The 26159-nt window shown below is 41.5% G+C and overlaps 1 protein-coding gene across 2 annotated transcripts in view; it reads right to left on the bottom strand.

Moving 5' to 3' along the window:
- The window catches only part of SORL1 (sortilin related receptor 1), a 240475-nt gene that overhangs the window by 192055 nt on the left and 22261 nt on the right, over positions 1-26159 (bottom strand). For both annotated transcript variants that reach the window (XM_033918566.1, XM_033918567.1), the window contains exons 4-8: positions 24060-24221; positions 23745-23812; positions 19581-19761; positions 6729-6830; positions 1820-1989 (exon numbers count right to left, since the gene is read on the bottom strand). In XM_033918566.1, the coding sequence (XP_033774457.1) occupies positions 1820-1989; positions 6729-6830; positions 19581-19761; positions 23745-23812; positions 24060-24221 (683 nt within the window). The remainder of the gene's footprint in view (positions 1-1819; positions 1990-6728; positions 6831-19580; positions 19762-23744; positions 23813-24059; positions 24222-26159) is intronic.

Here is a 26159-nt window from a genome sequence, read left to right as displayed (position 1 = left end):
GTTGTTGGGCTCTCAACAGAAAATATAACTTGATACAAGGACGAAAGAGAAGTCCAAAAGGACTTCACAGTAATTGTAGCTGGCTTCTATAATACTAGAATAACTACCAGAAGCCACATAAATGGGGTAAGGAGCAAATGCTCTCACTTACCCCAGTCACCAAAATCTGGTTCTACAGTTCCATATGGTCTTGTTGCATCCTCTCCACTGGCACCAGAAGCAATCTGCCAATAATGTAACTTCTCAGTAGTGTCCTTTGTTCTGAATCCAGCCTGAACCTGATCTGAAACTTCTTCCACAAGGCTGGAAGCAGACACTTCTGTGCTTAGTACTGCCGAAATCACCCAAAGAGGGCAGAAAGTGAGTAAAACTCTTAATAGAATACTGCTGGTGTGAAAGTCAGAGGGAGGTTAACTCCCCCAAGGCTTTGCATTGTGCTTAAGTATCAGGCAAAAAGACAAAAAGTGAAAGACAGTAGTACGAACACAAAACCTTCCCTACATTCTCAGACGACAGCCATCTTTGGGGATCCTCTTTTTTTGTTTTATTATTTAATTTAAAACAATATCCACAACTCTGGATGGGGTACAAAAACATAAAAAAGCACTTACATTACACAATCAGAAATTAAAATACAGTAAGACCTTAGATTGCGAGCATAATTCGTTCCAGAATCGTGCTTGTAATCCAAAGCACTCGTATATCAATGCGAATTTCCCCATAGGAAATAATGAAAACTCGTTCCACAACCCAAAAACTTTAATATAAAATACTGTACATACTTGTATTGCAAGACCTCGCTCATTTAGAACAGTCACTACACTCCTGCAGCGTCAGAGAGAGAAACATCGGCTCAATTGTGATGATGTGACATGTGTATACTGTATGTAATCGTATTGCAAGACTTTGCTCACACTCTTGCAGCATCAGAGAAAGAACCATCGGCTCAGTTGTGATGTGTGTATACTGTATGTACTTGTATTGCAAGACATTGCTTGTATATCAAGTTAAAATTTTATAAAATGTTTTGCTTGTCTTGCAAAACACTTGCAAACCAAGTTACTTGCAATCCAAGGTTTTACTGTACTTCTTAAAACACATATTGCTCTACATTTAGGCCCGGATTCTGTAACTGGTACCTTGCTCGGCAGCCGATCGCATGTCAATCACGCGACAGTGCCGGGTACAGAATCGCATCTCTGGCAAAAGTAGGCGCCAGAAATGTAGGCCAGAATCTTCCTGGCCTACATTTCTGGCACCTACCTATGATATGAATCGCACAAACGGAGGCACTTTAGGCCGCCTAATGCCACTTCCAGCATTAGCCACACCCACAGTGGCCTTCGGTGGCCTAAGTGCCTCTATAGGCACGATTCTGGTGCCAATTTTTTAGGCATCAATAGGTGCCTTAAAACTCAGTTAAAAACATCATTTGAATGGCATTTTTAACTGAGTTTGGGTGCCTATAAAAATCGGCGCCAGTTCAAAAACCCAGGCCATAGATGGATCCTGCTTGCCTGTCCAATAACTCAACCATGTTACACTGAAAACAGAAGAGAATACATACCGAGAGAGTAGCCAGCAAAGCCTTTGTTCCTGGTCAGAGTCCTGTCAACTAGTCACATAAATCTAACCAACAATGTACCTTCCCATACAATGAAATTAAAACTCATTATAGGTTTGATTATAAAGGCAGTACAACAGCTGTAGGATTCCATGAAATACTGATATTCTGTAAGTTCTATTAAAAGGCATGCATAAAGAGAGGTCATAGTTACACTGTATTTTCCAATTCTGTACAGTCTCTGCATATTCTTACCTGACATAGGTGTCACTGCCCACGCCTCCAGGACTAAAATACAAGATATTCTCCAAAGAGAGAGAAAATTTCAAACCCTCTGCTTCTGAAATATAGAGGTGTGTACGGTTGTCACTGTGGCTGACACACACAAATACTTGATCCTCTGAAGCATCAGCAATATAATATTCCTGTTGTAGATAAGTGAAAAGCATTCAGCAAAGAAAATCAGCAACCTCTTCCTATTTTCCATTTCAAATATAAAATTTGTCCCCAAAAGAATGGTATATACAATGCTATGGTATAGTAGTAATTGTTGCATATCTCCCACACTAAAATGTGGTTTAATGTAATTTTTACCTCTTATAAACTTGAATGGCATGCATAAAAATAGTATATAAGAAATTCCTAGCAAGAGTGTACTACTACTACTATTACTAATCACTTATATAGCGCTGAAAGGCATATACAGCGCTGTACATTTTGACGTGTAATACATAGTCCCTGCTCAGAAGAGCTTACAATCTAACTTGGACAGACGGACATGACATATAGAGCTGGGGATGTAAAACCCAAGGTGAGAGGAGTTAAGAGTCAAAAGCACTCTCGAAGAGGTGGGCTTTTAACTGGGCCTTGAACATTGCCAGAGATGGAACCCGCCGTAGGAATTCAGGCAGCTTGTTCCAAGCATATAGTACAGCAAGGTAAAAGGGACGGCATCTGGAGTTTGCAGTTGAAGAGAAGGGCACAGATAGGAGGGACTTACCAGCTAAATGGAGCGACGGGGGGAGGGGGGGTGGAACATAGGTGTAGCCACAGGTGGGCCTGAACCCACCCAGTTTAGGCTCAGGCCCGCCCAGCAACACAGTAGCTTGATAGCACTGGCAAGGAGGAAAAAGTCTGAGCTCCAGTGGTCCTGCATCGCTGTCTTCAGTGGGTTCCTGGCAGAGATTCCCATACTCTGCCTGATGCCGATCCAGAAGCTTCCCCTCTGCCATGCCCCCCCCCCCTCTATCACTCTGCCTGGGCAAGAGGAGAAAGAGGGGAAGCTTCTGAGTCAGCTACAGGCAGCATATGAGAATCACTGCTGCCAGGAACCCATTGAAGCAAGAGGAAGAAGTATGGGTGGAATAAGATGAGGAAGGGAAGGAAAGATGCAGTTGCAGGGCAGCTAGAGAGGGGTGGAGAATTGTTGGACGGGTAGAGAAGATGGGAGATTTGCAGCAAAAGGGTGGAGAGAGGTGAGAAAGGAATGTCTTTACATGGGGATGGAGGGGAGAGAGAGAGACTGGAGAGGAGACAGAGGGAGACAATATTGTAATAAGGATAGAGGAAAAATGGTGTATGGGGGAATAAGGGATAAATATTGAATATGATGGGGGAGGGAGAGATGCTGCATGGTGGGAGGCGGAAGAGAGATGTTGGACACAGGACATAAGGGGAGTAGAGAGGGAGAGTTGCTTATCATGGGGTAGAGGGAAAAAAGGGAGAGATGTAGCAAAGGGGCACAGAGGAGACAGAGATGCTGCATGGAGGGGAGCTGTGAAGTAAAAATACTGGATATAGGGCTGGGCAGGGAAGGAGAGATGCTGCATGAGAAAGGGGGAAGACAGATGGCCGACCCAGGGTACAAGGGATGGGGGAGAGAGAAAGAGATGTTAGATATGAGGGTGGATGAGAGGGAGGGAGAGATACATAGGAAGTGGAGAGCGGAGAAAGAGGAAGATGTTGGATCTAGAAGCAGAAGGGAGTGATGGAGAGATGTCAGACAATGGATGTGAGGGAAGAGAAGGAGAATGTTGGACGGAAGAGATAAGGGACAAAGATGAGAGGCTACAAAAATAGGGCGGGGAAAAAAAGTGAGCAGATGCTGTGAATGGTAGAACTATGTGGAAGAGGTCAGGAGGGTCAAGAAGAGAGGGTGGCAAGGAAATGAATGAGACAATAATGATTATACAGGGTAAAAATAGGGAGTGGATTAAAGATGAAAGAGAATGGAGGGCCAGGGAAGGAGTTTGATGGGGCATGAGAGAGCTAGTGGGTAAGAAAGTAAGATGGAAAAAAATGATAGGTAGCTGAAGAGTAAAAAGGAGGAGAAGAGTTATGAAAAAAGGTGAAATTTAAGTTGACAAGAGAGGCAGAAAAGAAAGAGGAAATAGCTATAAAGGAGCAATCAGTATGTCAGAGGCAGGTGCAGTGAGGAAATAGACAAAAGAAAGGAGAAAAGAAAAATGGACAGCATCCAATTGAAGAATTAGCAAATGAGAGTCAGGAAAAGCAGAAAAGAGAAACTGGAACCTGATGGAAAAATAAAATCTCCTGACAACAAAGGTATAGAAACATGACAACAGATAAAGGCCAAATAACTCATCCAGTCTGCCCATCATCAGCATCCACTATCTCCTCCTCTCCTTAAGAGATCTCACATGCCTATCCCATGCTTTCTTAAATTTAGACACAGTCTTTGTCTCTACCACCTCTTCAGGAAGTCTACTCCACATATCTACTCACCCTATTGACTCTACTTTTGCAGGCGCAATGCTAGGCTAGGATCAAATTCAACATTTTGCTTCTTACACACAATCCTTATTCTACTGGTTTTCCCTTATACCTGTTGATGCTAGCACTTTTATGTTCCTTCATGTATGCTTTAATCTTCCCCAGCTAATCCTCCAGTACTCCCCCCTATCATCTGTTATCCACCTAGACTCATCCAGTACTTCTGTTTTCCATTGCCTTGCACCAGTTCTCTGGAACAAACTGCCCTTGGAAATTCATTTAGAGACCTCAGTGAAAAATTTAAAGTACTTTTAAAGACCTGGTTGTTCTCAAAAGTTCTCATTTGGTTTTAATATTTTATCTTTTTATTAATATGTAGCTAATTTTATTCCCCTCCCCTTGTTCTCCCAGTACTTAATATCATTCATCTGTGTAATTTACAGTGCTGTGATAAGTATTTGTAGTCATTTGATGATGTTCTACTCTTTTCCCTTCCTTGTGTTTTTTTGTTCTGTTTGCTCTGTCTTATATTTTTCTAATTTTATATCAAAGGTTTTATTGTAAAACCCCACGAAGCTTTGTGAATGGGGGTATACCAAATGTTACAAATAAATACATTTTGAACCTCAAGAGCAGTGTCTTGCAAACTTTCCAGCCAGCGGCACACTAAATCCAGTGCCCTGGCTGGAAGGCACCCAGAAGTGCACGGACGCTGACGCAAATGAGTGACATCATCGCGTCAACGGCCATGCATACGTGGAGGCCCATCTGGCCGCGACCCACCAGTGGAAGGATCCAGAAGGTACGGGGAGAGGAGGAAAGATGCAAGCCAGGAGGAGAGATCTGCGCCAGCTGACTTCCTACAAGATGTGCCTCTTGCCGTGAGAGGCACATCCTGTAGACAGGCAGCCGGCATGGACGACTCTCCTCCTTGCCAGTGTGGCGCGGCACACCAGATATCTCAGGCGGCACACAGTTTGCGATTCATTGCTCAAGAGCTTTAAAAAGGTTTTGTCTATCCTATGGAGCAAAACTTCAAGGCACACATCTGCAAAACAAAGGCTGTGGTCCCTGTTCGTATTTAAAGGAAATGTAGCTAAAGTTTAATACAGGTCTGATTCACCAGTTTTTGTTTGTATATTCTTAATAACTTATCATTTACCTTTTTTCCAGTGTATATCTATTCTGATGAATGAGTGAGAATTCTATATGGGGAAAGAGTAATTTGGAATATTTTGGTATAGAAACAAAGTGCAGCAGCTATAAACAGAAAGAAAGGTAAAGGAACAGAAGTCATGTACTGTTTGGTAGACCTTAAGTCTGCTTCTGTGGCATCCAGGAAAATACTGTAGTTTTTATCTTTGCCTGCTTTAAAATTTACCCCATGATAAATTATGGAATACTTATGCATTTACCCCATGATAAATTATGGAATACTTATGCATATCCCCCTAATTTATATGTATTTATATAGTGCTCAGAACTGCACACCCAAGCTACAATTGTGAATTAATTGAACAAGCCAATTAGCGTAAATAATTGGGCATTAATTATCAATGCTAACTGGCACTAATTGGAATTTATATGTGCATCTTTCTAGTCACTATTCTATAAAGAGGTGCATGTAAATTTTTACGCACAGACCTGAAAAGGAGATGTGGCCATGGAAGGGGCATGGGTAGGTTAGGGGCATTTCTAAGATTTGTGCACATTATTATAAAATTCAGTTTTGTTTTCATGCTGCCACCTCATTGGGAAGAAGCGGCCTACAGCAAACAAGTGAGGACAGAAAAGGGGAAGGTCATAGTTAGGCTAGAGAGGCTTAGCCTCCCCCTTATACAGAGTGCCTATGCTCCCTCCCCAAGCCTTCCACCCTCTAATAGCATGCCCCCTCCTTTAGGCCCACCTTAAGGATACCCTGATGGTCTAGGGCAGGGGTAGGCAATTCTAGTCCTCAAGAGCCACAGGCAGGTCAGGTTTTCAGGATATCTACAATAAATATGACTAAGATTTGCATCTAAAGGATGCAGTGCATGCAAATCCATCTCATACATATTCATTGTGATTATCCTGAACACCTGACCTGCCTGTGGCTCTCGAGGACCGGAATTGCCTACCCCTGATCTAGGGTAAGTACACACTAGTGCTGCCCGATTCACGATTCAAATCGGTTCACCAATTCACTTCAGGTGAATCGATTCGAATCGATTCAAAACAACAACCAAAAAAAAAAAAAAAATCGGCTTCCCGATTCAGACCCTCCCCCTCGCCCCCTAAAATAGGAGCAGCAGCACTGCTCTTGCTGGCCGGCCGCTGCCGCATCTGCTTTAGAGGGAGAGGAGGGAGGGTCAGTCAGGAAGTGCTGCTGTTGGCTTCCCCCTAATTTATATGCATTTATATAGTGCCAGCACAATTTGAAAACATCACTTACAGTGATAGGGTGTTTGGTCATAAACTGTGCAGCTCTCATTGGCCTTCGATTAAAAGAGACCCAGAGTTGAACTGAAGATTTCTCTTGACTGCCCAACAGATGCTGATGGAATAAAGAAAAATAAATTAAATCTAATCTAAATATAGCTAACTTAAGTTATGCATCATCTAACCAGGAGCGTGATGGAAAATTTACAATAAAAATGCTTCAGGAGTAATACATGCAAGCAGTAAGTAAATGACAATAATAGATCTAAAAATGTATTCCATGTACTTTATGGAAAAAAAAAATCTAGAAAGAAATAGCTGGCACAGTTGCAATAAATTATGAAATAAACCACTTTCTGCCATTGATCTGGTATGCCCCAAGTTCCTTTGGCAGAAGCAGATCAATTGGTCATGCCTGAAAATGTCCAACCATAAAACTTGTTTGATACTGTTTGCAGTTTTGTTTTACTGATATGTTTTAAATAAGCTATTAGGTATATTTGGGTAGGAAACAGAATATTGTTTATGACATACTATACACACTCACAATCATACCTATTTATTTACAGACATTCATGCTCCGACAGCCATTCCACATACACCCCCCCCCCCTCCCTCAGCCACCTACAGAAGGACAGACACATATTCACATACATAAACAGCAAATAAGAGGACAGGCAGACATGTAACACATACAAAGAAGCAACTCTGTAATAACTTTCTATTCTAAGTGCTGTACATTTGTAATAAGCCTATTTCTATATAAAATTATTTTTCTAAGCCATTCTCACCTGTTGCCTTATTGTGCTACAACCCCATTGTCTCTGAAAAGCAGGTTCAGGACCAAAGAACCAAGAACAAGACTTAACAACAAGATTACATCATCTATAGGTATGAATATGAGTGTATGTCTGAATGTCCTGTGTGTATCCTGTGTTTGTCTGTTTATATTTATATACCTGAATTATATTTTCTAGCATCTTCATGTGGTTTGGTTGATTTGATGTCTCCTGATTGCCAAGGAGGTATGAATTCCTTTGGATGCCCAGTTCTCAAAGAGAGCCTGAGTTATTTTGTTTCCCTTGAGCACTAGGCCTATGACATGTAAACTAATCCCATCAGGTAGGGAGAAGCCGCGGGTTGGCGGCTCCTTGTGCTATCCACTCCTGCATCGGAAGTCTCTCTGATGTCACAACATCAGAGAGGCTTCAGACGCAGGCGTGGATCTCGCAAGGAGCCGCCACCCGCGGCTTTGAACGAACGAGCCGCCAGACACGCTGCTGCTCCAGTGGCGTACCAAGGGGGGGCGGTCCACTGTTCTCTTCCCTGCAGGGCCGACCAACTCTGGCGGGCCGACGTCAATTCTGACGTCGAGAGGACGTTCTGGCTAGCCAATCGCTGCCTGGCTGCCCGGAACGTCCTTTCTGATGTTAGAATTGACATCGGGCAGCGAGAGTTGCTCGGCCCCATGCAGAAGAAAAGCAGGGAGATAGCCTGTTCCCGATAGTGGCAGCAGCAGCAGCCTATTCCGCAGCGGCGGTGGCATGGGGGAAGGAAGGAAGGAAGGAGGGAAGGAAGGAAGGAAGGAAGGAAGGAGGGAAGGAAGGAGGGAAAGAAGGAAGGAAAGAAGGAGGGAAAGAAGGAAGGAAAGAAGGAAGGAAAGAAGGAAGGAAAGAAGGAAGGAAAGAAGGAAGGAAAGAAGGAAGGAAAGAAGGAAGGAAAGAAAGAAAGAAGGTGGGGTGGGGACAAGGAGCCAGAAAAAAAAGCAAAAAATGGGGCACGGAGGAAGGAAGAAAGAAGGAGGGGGGACAGGGAACCAGAAACAAAGCAAAAAATGGGGCACGGAGGAAGGAAGAAAGAAGGAGGGGGACAGGGAACCAGAAACAAAGCAAAAAATGGGGCACGGAATCAGAGAAAGACAGACAGATAAAGAAAGAAAAAGTTGGGGGAGGGAATGAGGTCTGGAGGAAAGGAAGCTTACAGGAGGCTGAAAGAAGGGAAGAAGTATTGGATGCACAATCAGAAGAATAAAGGGCAACCAGAGACTGATGAAATTACCAAACAAAGCTAGGAAAATGATTTTATTTTCAATTTAGTGATTGAAATGTGCCAGTTTTGAGAAAGAAAAGATATTGAACTTTAAATGTGAGTGCTGCAGAAAAAAATAGAGTACTTGGAGGGCCGCAGAAAAAATAGTTAATGTCTTATTAAAGAAATGACAATTTTGCATGAGGTAAAACTCTTTATAGTTTATATATCTTTCCTTTTAACTGTTAAAGGAAAGTTTTATAAACTATAAAGAGTTTTACCTCATGCAAAATTGTCATTTCTTTAATAAGGCATTAACTATTTTTTCTGCGGCCCTCCAAGTACCTACAAATCCAAAATGTGGCCCCGCAAAGGGTTTGAGTTTGAGACCACTGCTCTAGAGCATCTGACTCCCGAACTCCCTCCTGTGGTCAACAGGGAAATCTCTAGGACTGTCCTGAATGGAAGTTGCAGCAGTAGAGACAAGGGAACGGGAAGAGAATGGGGACTTGTATACTGCCTTTTTGTGGCTTTGGCATTCAAAGCTTACATTCAAAGTGGTGGGCACTGGAGGAATGAGCAACTTGCTCAGGGTCACAAGGAGTAACAATGGGATTTGATCTCACTATCTCTGGTTGCAGAGTGGTGATTCTGACCACATCAGCCTCCTCCGAGCCATGATCCCTATACTTTCCATATCCCCACCCCCAATGTCTCTATCCATGACATCACTGAATCTGCATGGTAGAGTCACCCTTACATACATGGCATCTGCTACCTGTGGCAATGCCAGGTCACCCAACTTTTTTTTCTCCTAGCACCAATATTTGGCACAGCCTGTAGCAGCAGACTACCACATGCATGCAGCTTCCCAAGAATGCAACTTTGTTAACTGATGTGCTGTGTTAAGTAGGCATACAGTAACTTCTACGTTAACTGTAAGGCACTGTCCCCATCCATTCTCTGCCTCATGCCACACTAGCTATTAGCTATAGCAAAGCGTTAAATGCTAGTATACATTAATTGCCACATTAACAGCTAATACAGCTTAGTATAAAAAGCCCCCTAAATGTCTTTAGGCTTGCCAAGTGCTCCCAAATTTTATATGTTAAAATAACATTTGCAGTTTTTCTTACATTAAAGCAGCATATGTAACAGTGGAAACTTAACTTTGAACGTCAACCATAATAAAACAGTGAACACTATCAGTATCTAAAGTATACCATATTCTGATTTTATTTTACAACATGATTTTACTGTAAACACTGCACTTGTAAAATCTGCTTAAATATTCCATATTGGAAGCCCCAACATAAATATTGACCCACAATAAGTGGCCTCCAGCCAGTCATCAGAAAACAGAAGGCTCAACCATGATGTGTGTGTGTGAAGTTTATCATGTTCCTTTCCATGAATCAATTATTTGGTAAAATAATGGTTTTCAAACCGTGAAAACAATTTGTTCTTACCTTCTGTTCATAAGCAGTAACATGTGCTTTTTGGGTTCTGCCAGACACTTTTGGATGAAGTTGAGTTTTTCATTAATTCTACCAGTAATTTCTTGAAATCCTCATGAAATCTATTGCAGTATCAGAACATTTTTAATGCTTTGTGATTTTGTCATAGTACATCAAAGGAGGTTTGGATTTGCATCTTTCATCCAAGTCAACTTCAGCATGTTATGGTAGTGATGTGTTTAAACATTTGAAAGGGAAAGTAGACCGCTAGTGGAAGATCAAATCACACAACATGGAACTCGGAGGCTTTTTCTTTCATCCTCAAACATCAAAATTTATCTTCTCCTTTCTGAGCACACTACCAAAACCCTTATCCGCACTCTCATCGTCTTATGCTTAGATTAATCCAACTTGCTTCTCACACGTTTCTCACTAAACCATCCCTTTCCCCTTCAAGTTGTTCAAAATTCTGCCGTACAACTGAGTGTAGACTAAGTCAGACATACACAGGGAAAAAAATAGCATCTTTTATCCAGAACACTGTCACATAAAGAAAACTCCCCCTCCCCTGACATCATTGGCCCAGGCACTCTACTAGCCTGTTGTTCTTGCTATCTCTTATTTCTGGACATCTCAGTTCAACTGTGAATAGCACAGTGTTCTCTTGCACTGATACATAAGTATCTACAGGGTATCACACCATTCAAACAGTTAAACTAAGGCTATGACCATCGAAGAAAAAAAGGTGGCTACACTATCCAAGGTTTGGAAAGGTGTCAGCTCAGACCATAGGACATTCTCATTCCTGACAAAACATTTTCCCAGATAATGGATTCCAATCTGGGGACCACTATTTTACCAGATAAGATGAATATAAATTTACAGCATTTTGTTCGTATTATAGTAAGGACTTTTCCATTTTTTATATAGGGAAAACCTTTATTGTTATCTAGCCTTAAAATTATTCAACAAAATCAACAATGGGACAAGCTAGGGTCAGGAAATATTTTGAGGACCTGTTCCAAATGTGATGAAGTTACAGGGAAATACTTTTAAAACCAGGAGGAAATATTTTTTTCACTCAGAGAATACCGGTACTTAAGCTCTGGAACACATTGCCAGAGGTTGTGATAAGAGCGGATAGCGTAGCTGGTTTTAAGAAGGATTGGGGCAATTTCATGGAGGAAAAGTCCATAGTCTGTTATTGAAAAAAGATATGGGGCAAGCCATTGCTTGCCCTGGATCGGTAACATGTAATGTTGCTACTCTTTGCATTTTGGCAAGGTACCAGTGACTTGGATTGGCCACTGTGAGAGCAAGCTTAATGGACCAGTAAGGCCAGTAAGGCTATCCTTATGTTCTTATTTTATATTTTAAGTAGACCTATATTTTCAAGTTCTCTAAGAAGCATGTGTTAAAAGGAACAAATTCATGTGCAAACATAGATTAACAAATCCTTTTTTTTTAAGCAAAAAACTAAGGTTCCAGGAGGTAGCAATGGAGGAACACTTGAGGACAAGTTTACATCTTCTCTGGGAGAAGAAATCCAAGTAGATTTAGCAGGATTCCATCCTCCATTCTCTGGCAAAGAAAGGATTTGGACTGACTAGGGATCAGCCTGGTTTCTCAAAAAACAGCATTCAAAAATATCTGGGAAATTTATAGTGACAGAAAGTAGTCTAATTCAGTTCACAGTTGCATGAATTTACTAATGAAGTAGCACATCAGAGGGGGAAAAATGGGATATCACCATAGGAAGGTGAACTTATCAGAGATTGCAAACTCCAACACTGCCTTTATGGAAGCTTCTTAGGTGACACACAAAAAGTTACTAAGCTGGAGAATTCCTCCGTGAAAGGGGCATTATATTTTTTTTTATTTATTTAAAGTACTTGCTCTACTGCAATTCCAGAAAATGGTCAAAGCAGATTACAATTTAAAAATGAAAAGAAAAGGAACTCCAAATGTTTAAAAGACAGAGTCAAACAAACAAAATATGCACTCAAGCTTAAATATATATATATATAAGAAGGGAAAAAAAAATCCTTTTCCATTTTCCTACCTTTCCCTTTATTTGTACTCTCGCTATAAGAAAAGATCCGATTGGAAAGGTAAATTGTGGTGCCCAGGTCTAGGACTTTATGGGCTAAACATTGTATTTTGAATTGTGAATGGTAAGAAACTGGAAGCCAATGTAGAGTGTTCAAAAGTGCTGTACAGTGATCAAAACAGTCAGCATTACAAAGAAATCGTGCAGTAGTTTTATGTAATAACTAGTGTTTAAGCTCGTTAGATTAACGGGTGCTAGATGACCGCCTCTCCTGCTTTTGAACCTGGGCAGGGGCAGAGGCAGAGCCGAGGCGGGAGGGAGTGACGGTGGGAGAGCAATTTCAAAGCCTCGGCAGTGGCGGCTCCTTGACCAATCAGCGCTTACAACGGCCCCACACTCGCGGTCTGGCTGGCTCCACCACCAAAGCCCTTCGCAGCGGCAGCCCCTCCCGCATCCGTCCCCGCATCCCAAACCTCTCCGAAGGCCGGCTCCCATGAAAATGGTACCCCTCTGTCCAAAGCCATGGCGGCAGCCTCCCTCAAGCCTCCCTCATTTCAAATCTGACATATTGTAATCACAAAACAGAAAATAAAATTATTTTTCTTACCTTTTGTTGTCTGGTCATTATTCATATCATGTAGGGGTCCCAGGCTATGGTTGGCTTTTGATAACTGGCTTGCCAGGGCCCCTTCTTCCCTCCCTCCATTCTGGCAGCTGAAGACAGGCACCTCCCCCCAGTGGTCTGAGACAGGAGGGAGCAGATAGTGAGTTAGGAGAGGGGCTGAGGGCAAAGAGGGGCTCAACAGCGCACAACCACCTTTCCTTCCCTCCTTCCATCAGGTGCAGTGCAGCTCCACCAATGTTAAAAGGAGCCGCTTCGAAATCGGAGGCCTGCCACTGCCGTAGCACGTTCCCCTCTGCCTTGGTCCCGCCCCTTCTCTGACATATGGGACCGCGGCAGAGGGAACGTGTTACGGTGGCGGCAGGGCTCCAATTTCAAAGCAGCTCCTTTTAACATAGGCAGAGCTGAACTGTACCTGATGGAGGAAAGGAAGGAACGGTGGGCCAAATTTCGGCAACGGCAGAAATTGTTTGGCGGGCCCCATTGCGAAAGTATCCTTGCTGGTGTGGCTAAAGTCTTCTCTCGCAGCAGTTCAGTTTTTGTAAAGTTTAAAGTTGCCGCAGCGGCTCCTTGCCCGATCCCCGCCTGCATCGGAGGCCTTCTCCGACGCAGGTGCATGTCATCAGAGGAGCCGCCGCAGTGGCCTTAAAGTGTAAAATAAATTTCAGCCGGTAGTGCCGCTTTTCGTTGATGGAGGTGTGGGAGATCAGGGAGGCCAGCGCTTTTCAATTTGTCTGCCCAGCACTTTCCGATTTGTGTGTAAGGCTGGGGAGTCGCGCATGCGCACTCCTGCAAGGCCATGGACCTACATGTTGGATCAGGGAAAACGGAATCACGCAGTTGAGTGCGCATGCGCGGCTAGCGTTTTATTATTTCAGATTGTAGTCTCTGTTCAACTTGAGAGAGTCCTGAATATACTTTGTTATAACAATCTAAGTGGGAGATAACAAACATACATACGAGGGGTGTTCAATAATTTATCTACCTCTGTAGGAAAAATAAGACTTCAAAAAAATTTTGTTTTATTTTTTCAATATAGTCCTCTGATAACTCCATACACTTCATCCACTTTTCCTGCAATGACTTTAACCCGTTTGAAAATAATTCTTCTGTTTGACCTTCAAACCAGGACGTCACATCTTCCTTGATGTCATCACTTGAAAACCGCTGTCCAAGGAGAGATTTCTTCAAAACTCGGAACAGGAAATAATTCAAAAGAGCCAGGTCAGGACTGTAAGGTGGATGGTTCAGCTACTGAAACCCACATTCTCGAATTGCAGCCTGTGCACCGGCACATTGTTGTGAAAAAGCAGCATGCCTGCTGTCAGTTTTCCTTGTCTTTTATCCTTTATTGACTCTCGCAAATGATCATTGTGTTGGCATAACTCTCCCCAGTTATGGTTGTCTTGCATGGCATGAACTCTAGAAGCAAAAGTCTTTCATCATCCCAGAAGACTCCATTTTGGACTCATGATCTCTGCGATAGACCCAAGTCTCATCTCCAGTCACCAAACAATGAATTCACTTGGTCTTCATGAAGTATCTCCAAGCTCTCCTGAAAGCACTAGAGCCTTGTGGTCTGAAATGGCATCAACATTCTTGGAACCCATCTTGCACCTGTAGAGATACCCATTTCTTCAGCTATTTGGAAAGCCTTAATTTGTATGACTGACAAAATTAAATCCTCAACTTTCTTGCACATTTCTGTGGAAATTGCTTCCACACAGTGTGAGGGTCATCTTCAGTGGACTCTACCTCACTTAAACTGTTTGTTCCAAAATTTTACTTTGTAGGATGATGGAATAACTCACCATAAACTGCAGTCATGCATGTGTTCATAGATTGCCTTTGGCTTTTTTCCTGAGAAATTTTATCACTGAATCTATCAGTTTCTTACTTGATTTGCACGAGGACTCTCCTGATACCCTGTCTCTTGGAATGTTAGGCTCACACTGAACTGTAACTGTGCATGAATAACCCTGAGACATGTCACAACATACACAGACTTGTTTCAACATGCTTGTTACTTTCTTTCATACTCAGATAGATAAATTATTTAACACGCCTTGTATGAGCGTATGTAACGATGAGTGGTCAATTAGTTTTTTAAGAGGACTCAGTGAAATGCTGGAAAACCAAATCGTAAAACCTTCCGCAATTGTTCATGAAAAGTTAAGGCATGTCATAATGAACACGTATGTATTTTAAGAAATCTAACACTAAGGGGTAAGTCGAATAAAATAGGCATAGTGGTTGGACAAAGGTTGCAACCGGTTAATCAGCAGGCTGCAGTCTTTGCTTAAGAATCAGTTTGTGACATATAAACCAATCGGATTGCAATGCTGAAAAATTTGGTGGATAATGTATCACTGGGTAAACCAAGACAATATATTCTGCACGTATTTTGCCATGAGAACCAACTTTTTCAAGTACTTGCCAAATCCTCTCATCTTCCTGATATGCAGTTCTGTCTCAAGCATTATCTTCAAGGTACAGTGTCTTGTCTATAAAACTTTTGGCCCGGGCACCCTTAAATATCTTTCTGATGAATTACATATAGGTAAATCTCTCAATAAGTTATTTTGTTATTTTGGACCCTTTCTATGGAGTTCTTTACCAACTGAAACCAGCAATATTTTTTTTAAATCTTCATCTCTAGCCTATTAAATGTTCATTTCATTTTCTTCCCTTGCATGTTTATTGTATTTTAACTGTAAAACACCTTGATGTTCTGTACAGAAGGCAGTATATCATGCCTAATAAACCATATACCATTGTTTTTGCAAAGCTTTAAAAAAAGCCTAGCTTTTCGAGAGCAGATTTGCTAATTCTTGTTTTTTTAGTTAAGTAATATGAAGATTTTTTGATGATGTCTTATTCTGTAAATAATGTTTTATTTGCATTGTAATAATTTATAGTTTATTTAATGTTGTTTACTATTATAAATTGCTTTAAAACCTGGTTGTAATAAGCAGAATATCAAATTAATCAAATTAAACTCTTGCCACTGGAACTCAAGCCAACATCATAGAAACATAGAGTATGACGGCAGAAAAGAGCCGATGGCCCAACAAGTCTGCCCACTCAAGAACCCTCCCTCCCTCAAGAATCCATCTTTTAAGCATTCCTCTGGAGCGACCCCACCTGTCTGTCCCATTGTCCCTTGAAGTCGAGCATGTTACTGGCCTCGACTACCTGACGTGGAAGACCATTCCATCGATCAATTACCCTTTTGGTGAAGAAGTATTTCTTGATGTCCCCATGAAATCTTCCCCCCCTGAGTTTTAGCGGATGCCCTCTTATCGCCGTGGGACCCATAAGAAAAAAAAGATTTCCTCCTCCACCTCAATGCGGCCCGTGATGTATTTGAATGTTTCTATCATGTCCCCCCTTTCTCTGCACTCTATTTTGTTCATTCCTCATAGCAGTTTCCAAAGCACAATGGATTCCAGATGATACAAAATTGTCAAGCAGGCACTAGACTAGATATATAAATGTATGCTTTTTGAAAACACTACTTTCTTGTTTCTCTCCTCTTGACTAGGTAAGCCAGCTAGAACACTAGTAAAAAAACAACCAAAAGGTGAAGAAAATATCCTGGTACAACAAACTCTTATTGCTGTCCTTTTAAGGGCAATTGAGATCAACACTATTGTGTTCAACATTATTTATAGCAGCCCCTCCCATTGTTTTTTCCCTAATTGTTCTCTTTTACTTTGACTATTGTAGTTCTTGCCTTTTTACCTTTTGTTCCTGTTTGTCTTTGTTTTTAAATAGTCTCGAGAGTTATTATTATTGTTTGGTTATGCACTGTCAGCTTAAACTTGTATTTTTAGCTAAAGTATGTTTTATGTTTTTATGATTTTGTACACCGCGCCTAGGTTGATTGGGCAGTATAAGAAATTCTAATTAAACTTGAAACTTGCTGGCATCCACTATTACAGGAATAGGCAATTCCGGTCCTCGAGAGCCAGAGCCAGGTCAGGTTTTCAGGATATCCACAATGATTATGTACGAGATGGATTTGCATGCACTGCCTCATTGAGATGCAAATCTATCTCATGCATATTTATTGTGGATATCCTGAAAACCTGACCTGGCTCCGACTCTCGAGGACCGGAATTGCCTATTCCTGTAATAGTGGATGCCAGCAAGTTTCAAGTTTAATTAGAATTTCTTATACCGCCCAATCAACCTTCTAGGCGGTGTACAAAATCATAAAAACATAAAACATACTTTAGCTAAAAATACAAGTTTAAGCTGACAGTGCATAACCAAACAATAATAATAACTCTCGAGACTATTTAAAAACAAAGACAAACAGGATGTTGAAGTGCAGTTCGTAGAGGAATTTGAGAGATCCCACATTCCCCTGAAGCAGCTAATGTTAAGCAAAACAGGAAGCACCCTGTTGACTATGGACATATTGCAGAGGTAATTTGCAATATTGGGAGAGTTTTTTCATCAGCATATTGCAGAACAGATAAGTATATGGCTTTCTTGCATGTTTCCTATTTCATTGGACCCAATTTGAAGAATTTTTTGAGGGCACTCTACCTGTTTGATAGAGCATGTTAAATTAGGTCTTTTTTTCTCCACTTTTTTTTTTTTTTTAAGTTTAAGGGGTCCTTTTACTAAGGCACATTAGCCAATTTAGCTAATGTTCTAAATGCTAATGTGACCATTATATTCTATGGACACGTTAGCAGGGTAATATATTCTTTTATAATGCCAAGGAAAGAAGCCCGGGAGTGATTAGCACAGGGCAGGCATAAGGTGGGGGGTTCCAGGGGACTGAGGCAGGGTGAGACAAAATGGCCAGGCAGGGATAGGCAGCGGGAAACTTTAAAAAAGGACTCTCCCGGCGCAGCCATTCCTTTTGCAGCACGCCGGGGAGAGCAAACTCCCGCCCACCCGTACCCAAACTTGAGGAAGGAAGGTAGTCGCTGATGGCAAGGATAAGGCTTAAGAAAAGGGGGGGGAACCCAACACAAGCGGGGAGGGGGATAGGATTGGCCGCTCTAAAGTGAGGGCTCCTACCCCCTCATGAATGAGAGACCCCTCTTGGACGGAGGGGCAAGCAGAGGATGGACCCTCGCTACCCCCAATCGCTTGGACGGCGATTAGGGGGGGAACAGGTAACGGGGCCCGGGACGCTTGGATGGCGGCTCGGGCCAAGTGGGATTAGAGCATTCGCTTGAACGGCGGTGCCTACTTATATGCAGTGCTGGGCCCTGCTTGGTAGGGTGGTAGACCCCTCCCCTGAGGTCTAGGCTAGTAGAAGTTAGGTTGAATTGAAGTTTGGTATGTTTACAAGTTATGGTTATTTCAATGTTATCATATTAATCATGTTATTTATGAACATAAATGTGATTATGGTCAATGTTATTGTGTTATAACCATGCTGCGGCCATAAATAAATAAACTCCTTAGCGGAAAGTTAACCCTGGTGTCTGTCTCTGTTTTGGGAGGGGGAGAGGGGAGGGTAGACAAGAGCCCCCGGTGAGGCCTCCCCAACCTTATGTACTTCTCAAAATATCTTTTGGAATGTTATTGTGGTATCCACCCTAAGGATAGTGTTATTGTGGCTGGTTAAACAGCTATAAACAATCAACTCCTTAATGTATTGTGAACATTAAATCTGAAACTTTCACAGCTGGAAATCTCACGTATCAATTGAAATGTTTACAAATTAAGAAATTATGTGTGGGAAAAACTTCAAGATCTGGAGTGCAAGATATTAACTTTTCATATTTTAAAGTAAAAATATCATCTTCTATGTTTGCATACCTTAGTCTCCCTTTCAGTTCCACTACGAAACCATCTTGCTCCCCTCCTCATGGAGGCTTTCTTACAATCACAACTAACCAGCTCTAGAATGACATTTTTAGAAGTCAAAAAATCTCTGAAATCAGTACTGAAATTGTACTCCATCCAAAGGCCGTTTGAAAAACAGCAACTGCCATGTGACAGTAGGTTTAAAAATAAAGACAAAATGTAAAAGGGGCAATATTCAGCCAGCAGCAGTCAGCATTTCTTTAAACAATGGCTGCTGACCTATCCCTATCTCAATATTGCAATCACTTAAAATCACTCATGAGCCATCGCCCAGCCGGGGTTTACATGGTTCTAGAGGAGTGAAACTAAAAAAAATGAGAGGAAAGCCCGTGCTGCCCCACCGCCACCACCACCTCGCTTCCCCGTGCCACTGGCTACTGACTTATCCCAATACCAGCACTGAATAGTTGGTTACTCAGCAGCCTACAGGAGTTACCAAGTTCATTTACGGCAGCCTTTTTTTTTTTTTTTTACTTGGGTAACTTCACCTCCAGACCACCCTGGAATATACAGGCATTTGTCACTGAATATTCAGGTTTGAACCAATAGTGCAATTTAACCAGTAGGCACCTCTCCTGACTGGTTAAATATCTGTAAATAATCAACTCCTTAATGTACTGTGAACATTAGATCTGCAGCTTTCACAGCTAGTACCAGGAAAATCTTAAGAATCAATTGAAATGTTTACAAATTAAGAATTTATATGTGTGAAAAAGTGTAAGATATTAAATTCTCACATTTTAAAGTAAAAATATTACCATTTATGTTTGCATACCTTATTCTTACTAAAAAAACCAAAAAACAAATACCTTTAAAACAAAACCTCAAGCTCTTATATAAAATAATGTACTGCAACCATTTAACACTTACCATAGTTTTAGTGGCAAACATATACTTTTCCCTAAGCTGAAAGTCATCCACTTCTTCCACAATAATTTCTTGGCTTTCCCTTGTTTGAAAAAAATCTGTGCTGCGCAGTACAGTTGAAAAGCCCATTGGTTCATGACGTTCTACATAAACTGTATTCAGCTTATCATATGGATCAATACCCCTAAAAATGGAAAATACACATATATTATTTCTTGCTACCCCATGATCTATAGATATACCACTTGACAGAAACTTAGGGCTCCTTTCACAAAGGTGTGCTAGTGTTTTTAATGCACGCACTGGATTAACGCGCACTAGCCAAAAATCTACCGCCTTCTCAATTTAGCGTGCGCTATTCCGCAAGTTAAGGCTCAAGCACGGCTTTGTAAAAGGAGCCCTTAGGCAACAGTACAAATTAAAACTGAGCATTTAGAGAAAGGCTTCTCAACCCAGTCCTCAGGGCACACCAAGTTCTATCAGGTTTTCAGGATATCCACTATGACTATGTATGAGATAGACTGGCATACACTTCCTTGGTATGCAAATCTCTCTCATGCATATTCATTGTAGATATTCAGAAAACACAATAGGACTTGGTGTGCCCCGAGGACTGGATTGAGAAGGCCTGATTTAGAGGAACTACAGTATATTAACTATATAAAACACGGTTAGCATGGGATAATTTGTTTCACCCTTTTTATTGTTACCATAATAAAGATAAAATGCAATGCTTCATCCTAAAATGTAGCTTAAGAAGAGGGCATAGATGCTGAGCTAAATGAAGAAAGCATGCAGAACATGATCCATGGAATTTTTTTTTCAACCTCTTATGTCCCACCAAATCCTCCAAGCACAGTTTGGGGCAGGTTACAGTAAATAATCAAAGAGGTTATGATAGTTATACAAGCGGGTTACAACAGTTAGACAAGGTGGGTGGGTTACAACAGTTTGTCGGATTCCAACAAATAGTCAAAGCAACACGGTCATTGAAATAGCAGTCAACGACGTTCAGTGTGATGGCAGTTGTGATGTAATGGATTGGTGAATGATGTGTTTATATCATGATCCTGAGTATGTCATCAGAATTTAGTTGAGTTATACTTCTGGCTAGGATTTTTTAAATAAACCATGTCTTTAGGGATTTGTGGAATATGGTGTTTGTGGAGGTAGAACAGATCTCTAATGACGTGTGTTCCAGGGATAGGGAACTCCGGTCCTCGAGAGCCATATTCCAGTCGGGTTTTCAGGATTCCCCAATGAATATGCATGAAATCTATTTGCATGCACTGCTTTCAATGCATATTCATAAGGGAAATCCTGAAAACCTGACTGGAATATGGCTCTCGAGGACCGGAGTTCCCTACCCCTGGACTGTGTTCCATGTTTTTGCAACTTGGTAGCTAAAGAAAGATTAGGCTCTTACCTCGATAATCTTCTTTCTTGTAGATGTGTCTAGTGGTCCTGAACACTAGAGTTATGCCTCCTTCCCAGGGAGCTGCTCCTGCCCCCTCAGTTTGCACAAAAGCAATCAAATAGCACTGTAATGACAGACATATCCAGAAGGAGCGAAATGGAGAAAAATCTCCAAAACTACAATTCTGTTCTGTAACATTACCAATTAACATTATGATATTCAAGTAACTGCTCAAACCAGATACAAAACCATGTGCAACCAGCACTAATCTTTTATAGAGCATATAGCTACTCGCATGTCCTGCTATCAAGCAGACTTAAACCAGACTTTATGTTCTTGAGTGTTTTCTTTTTTTCAATATCCTCTCAGTTCATCTGAGAGACAGAGACTTCTCCAAATTCAGACTGACCTTAAAGCAGAAGGCAGGTGAAGCTCACTGACAGGGTGGGGCTTCAGGAGTACTAGACAAGAAAGAACATTGAGGTGAGAACCTAATCTTTCTTTCTAGTGCAACGTGTCTAGTGGTCCTGAACACTAGGGACGTACCAAAGCTGTCCCAGTAATCTAGGGTGGGCCCACTGAGCTAAACTTCAAAACAGAGGACCCGAAAGAGGCATCTTTCTTGGACGCTACCTCCACCCTATAGAACCTGGTAAAGGTATGAAGTAGCTGCTGTACAGATTTCCTCAGGCGAAACCACCCAAGTCTCTACCCATGAGGTAGCAACTCTAGTGAAGTGCACTTCCAATGCGATTGGTGGATGCTTATTGCAGCCCACATACGTGGAGGAAATAACCATTTTAGTTCATCTGGAAATCGAGACTTTAGACACTGACCTCCCTTTCTTAGCACGACTGGTCTGAAAAAATGATGATCCGATATACAAAACTCATTGGTAACTTCGAGGTACACGAGAAACACTCGCTTGACATCCAACAAATGCAACACTTTATCCTTTTTCTTAGACCCCATAGGGTGAAAAGTAGACAAATTGACTTCCTGATTAACGTGGAAGACCAAGACTAATTTCGGTAAGAAGGACAGAATCGTGCGTAACGAGGGCCCTGCTTCCATAATCTTATTGACATAATCACCACCAGAAACACCGTCTTGACTGTAAGATCCAGAAGGGAAGCCTCCCATAAGAGCTCATTCGGAGCTCTACTGAAGCCTTGTAATATGGTGTTAAAATTCCAGGAAGGGAAAGGGAGATGCACCAGAGGGCGCAACCGAAGGGCCCCTTCAATGAACTGGGTGATATCTGGGTGAGAGGCCGGAGAGCATTTTTCCGCCCCCGAGCTTGGAAACTGGAAAAGGCTGCTATCTGCACTTTCAGCGATCCGACAGACCCTTCTGAAGTCCCTCTTGCAAAAAGTCCAGGACTACAAAAATCGTAAGGGCTCTATATCATCCACAGCACACCAGTGCTGAAAGGACTTCCAGGCCTTAGCATAGCTTGCTACTGACTGCTTCTTAGCTCTAAGAAAAGTGGAGATGACCACGTCTGAGTAACCTTTGCTCATTAGGGCCACCTACTCAAGAGTCATGCCATAAACCTAAAGTGTTCCGGATTCTTAATATGGACCGGTCCCTGAGTGAGAAGATCCACCTAGACCAGGAGTCTGAGGCCTCTGTCCCTCTGGAGGCGAACTAGGTCCACATACCATGGGCCGTGGGGCCAATCAGTTGTCACCAATACCAACCCTGGATGACTTGCAATCCTGCAAATGACTCGACCTAGCATGGTCTATGGGGGAAACACATACAAAAGTCCTTTCTCTGGTCATAATTGGACCAATGCATCCAACCCCATGCTTCCAGGCTCATATCGTTGGCTGTAAAAGGGATCCACCTTTATGTTTACTGCCAAGGCCATCAGATCCATCTGTGGATGGCCCCCACTGCCGAACTATGGAGGTGAAAGCCTGGGGGGACAGAAACCATTCCCCTGACTGAAAAAAGTGAAGCCTGCACATTTTCCACTCCCGCTACATGGGCAGCCAAGACAGTCTGCAAATGAGCTTCTGCCCACCGAAAGAGGAATTGAGCTTCTAGGCATAATGGGAAGCTTCTGGTGCCTTCTTGCCGTTTGACATAGGCCACCACATTGCATTGTCTGAGAAGACTCTGACTGCCTTGCCTTCCAGAGACTTCTCCAGGGCCTGAAGCCCCAGTTAAATATGTATGAGTTCTAGTCAATATATGGACCACTTTTGCTGAGCCAGTATACAACAATCCTGAACTGAGTGTCTGTTGCAATGACCCCCCCCAATTGTAAAAGCTGGCATCAATAGTCAGAATCTCCCAGGAGGAAATTTGGAGAGGCAGCCATCTGCAGCCACCACCACAAACTGTTCTTCACTTCAATAATTTGCTTCATAGATGCCCAGAAAATTATTTTGAGAAGAAAAAATTATTTTCTGTGTTTATTTTTCAAAATATTAATATCATCCACATCAGAAGGTTTTAGAGAGAACCCCCCCCCCCCAACAGATCTTACCCAATTAACTAACCATGGACACTGTGAAGGAGAGTAAATATAATAGACTATAGTTGTCTTCCACTAAGCAACTATGTAGTCTAACCTTGCATAAGAAGGAAAAATTAAATTGTACAACCAATATTAACAAAACCCTTATAAATTTTGTACCCTTACCAACATGTAGATAGATATACTGCTTTTATGCAACACTTATTTTATTATAAAAAAGGAAGAGGGGAGAAACAAATGTAAAAAATGTAATGCTTACCAATAAAAGGATTTTACATGGTCTTGGATCATTATCCAAGTCTGACCAAAATCTTCAGATTTCCAAAGCTGAGGAACAAGAATATGCAGATTAGTGCTACACTGCTCTTCCACATATACATATTTAAGATTTACTTATTACTAGATAGCTTCAATGTACTGTTTTATGATTCCAATACAATCACAACATGCCCTTAACAGAGGATACAGCACCGTTATCTTGTAACATGCAAACTCAGTTTCACAGTGACAGAGTAGATACGGTGCATTCTATTTCTAAAATCTGTATTCTAATAAGTTATGAAAAGGTTCTTACCTGTTTGTTAAGATGGGACTTGTCAATACCAAGGACAAGGTTGGGGTTCATGCTGTGCAACAGAAGATCTGTTGGTCTGAATGGGATGGAGAAGCCATGGATGCTCAAGCAAAAGTCAAAGGAGATCCATAAGTAAGGAGCATTAGCATCAACAAAAATGTACTAACAGATAAAATAAGAAAAAAAAAGAGAGAAATGGGATTTTAGCTACAAAAAGTCAAAATTTTGAACATAAATTTATATTTGTGCTACTATGGGAACATGTTTTTTTTCTTGTATGTTAGGTTGGTTAATTTATTTCCAATGCTTTGACCCTTCACTTAAAAATAGATGAGTCTACCTGTTTCACAGACTCTAAAATTATCTCCAGGTTTCTTAGAAATTATAGCTACACAGACTTCCTGCATGGTAGGCACAGAGCTGTTTATGCCGTTGCATCCTTCAGCAGACCTTTTAACTAGATATATGACCTGCTCCTTGACTACAGGAACAAGGAAATTATCTAGTTCTCCGAGGCAATAACAATGCTGATGCCAACTCATCCACAAATACAGAACTAAAATGGAAAAAAAAAACAAAAAACTCCTAACAAAAACTCAAGAGTGGTCTAAAGTGCCCATTCACTTTGATGCAACTGTGCTGAATGAACACAAACATTATCAAGTTTCAAGTTTATTTAAATTTTGTTAACCCGCCTTTACAAAGTTTCAAAGCAGCTAACTTTCATAAAACATTTGAGTGGGGTAAAGACAATCAAGACAGAATAATAAAAAGACATCAAATATTAAAATGACATCATTTTTTTTTTTAAACAACAGAATATAAACAAAAACAGCACTGACAACAACAACTAAGCATTAAAACAAACGACTATACTGGCACAAAAAGGAGGGGGGAAGATAGGGTGGACACAGCAGATTTTCTGAGCAGAAAGGCTGGTCAGAAGAAAAATCTACTATTTGGTTAAAAGAGAACATCCTTAAAAGGACGGTTGCGCTGCTAAAGCATCTTCAAAGAGCATAGTTTTTAAGCTTGATTTAAATTTGTCTAATTAATTAATTTCTCGAATATAAAATATCTTAACTCAAAAAAAAAGGAAACCAAAAAGTTTAATGGTCAGAAGTATTCACTCTTAGTCAACTGTCAAAAAATCTAATAAAACAAAATTGTTTATCTTAATTGATGTTCTCTGTGGAAAGTAGAATACGTCAGTCAATCACTCATCTGGGCTAAATCATCATGGGTATGAACACACTTAGGGCTCCTTTTACTAAGCTGCGATAGTGGTTTTAGCGCGCGCTTAGCGCACGCTGAATTGACACGTGCACTAGACCTTAACGCCAGCATTGAGCTGGCGTTAGTTCTAGCCGCGTAGCTCGGGTTTAGCGTGCGCTAAAAACGCTATCGCAGCTTAGTAAAAGGAGCCTTTAGCTTTTACAAGAAAAGCCATGAAAGCTTTGTGTTCATGTGAGGCGGGCACAATATAGACACCTGTACCATGAGGCCCTTCCGTCATATAATATACGAAACGGAATTTTTTGAAATCCAAGGGGCGATCAGAGCATATATATGAATGACTTATGCTGCCCGTGGAGAACACCAAGTGCAGGTAAACAATTTTGCTTTCTCCCTAGACAAGCAGGTCAAGTCAATCTCAAAAGCTAAGGATTTTCTTGAAGTTTCCTCTCTCATTTCTTAAAATAACTCATGAAAAATGATTGCATGGCAAGAAGGTTCTCAAAATTTTTTTTTTAGTTAGTTCTTAAGTAGATTCTTTGGTACCGACTGCTCAGATTTACTACTCTGATAAAAGTTCGTATTAGAGAATGACATGGGAAAAAATCTGTCCCTGTCACTGCCCTGTACGCGACCCACCTTCCCCTTCACTGCCCCGTCACTGCCATCCCATTCACCGCCATGTCACCGTCCCCGCAGCATCCATACAAGCCTCAGTACTGCAATATTTAGCTTATTCCTTCCTTATAAATCAAAGTTCTGGCTGCTGAACCGAAGAAAGAGATGTTCAACTGGCAGGGCTTTGTTTATAAATTTTTGTCTAGACAACTAATAGAATTTTTTTTTTTCTACCTTTACTGTCTG

This window comes from Geotrypetes seraphini, chromosome 13, assembly GCF_902459505.1.
Source record: "Geotrypetes seraphini chromosome 13, aGeoSer1.1, whole genome shotgun sequence".
NCBI classification, from domain to species: domain Eukaryota; kingdom Metazoa; phylum Chordata; class Amphibia; order Gymnophiona; family Dermophiidae; genus Geotrypetes; species Geotrypetes seraphini.
Note: the sequence above shows the minus strand (reverse complement) of the source record. Positions and strands in the feature narration are given on the sequence as shown.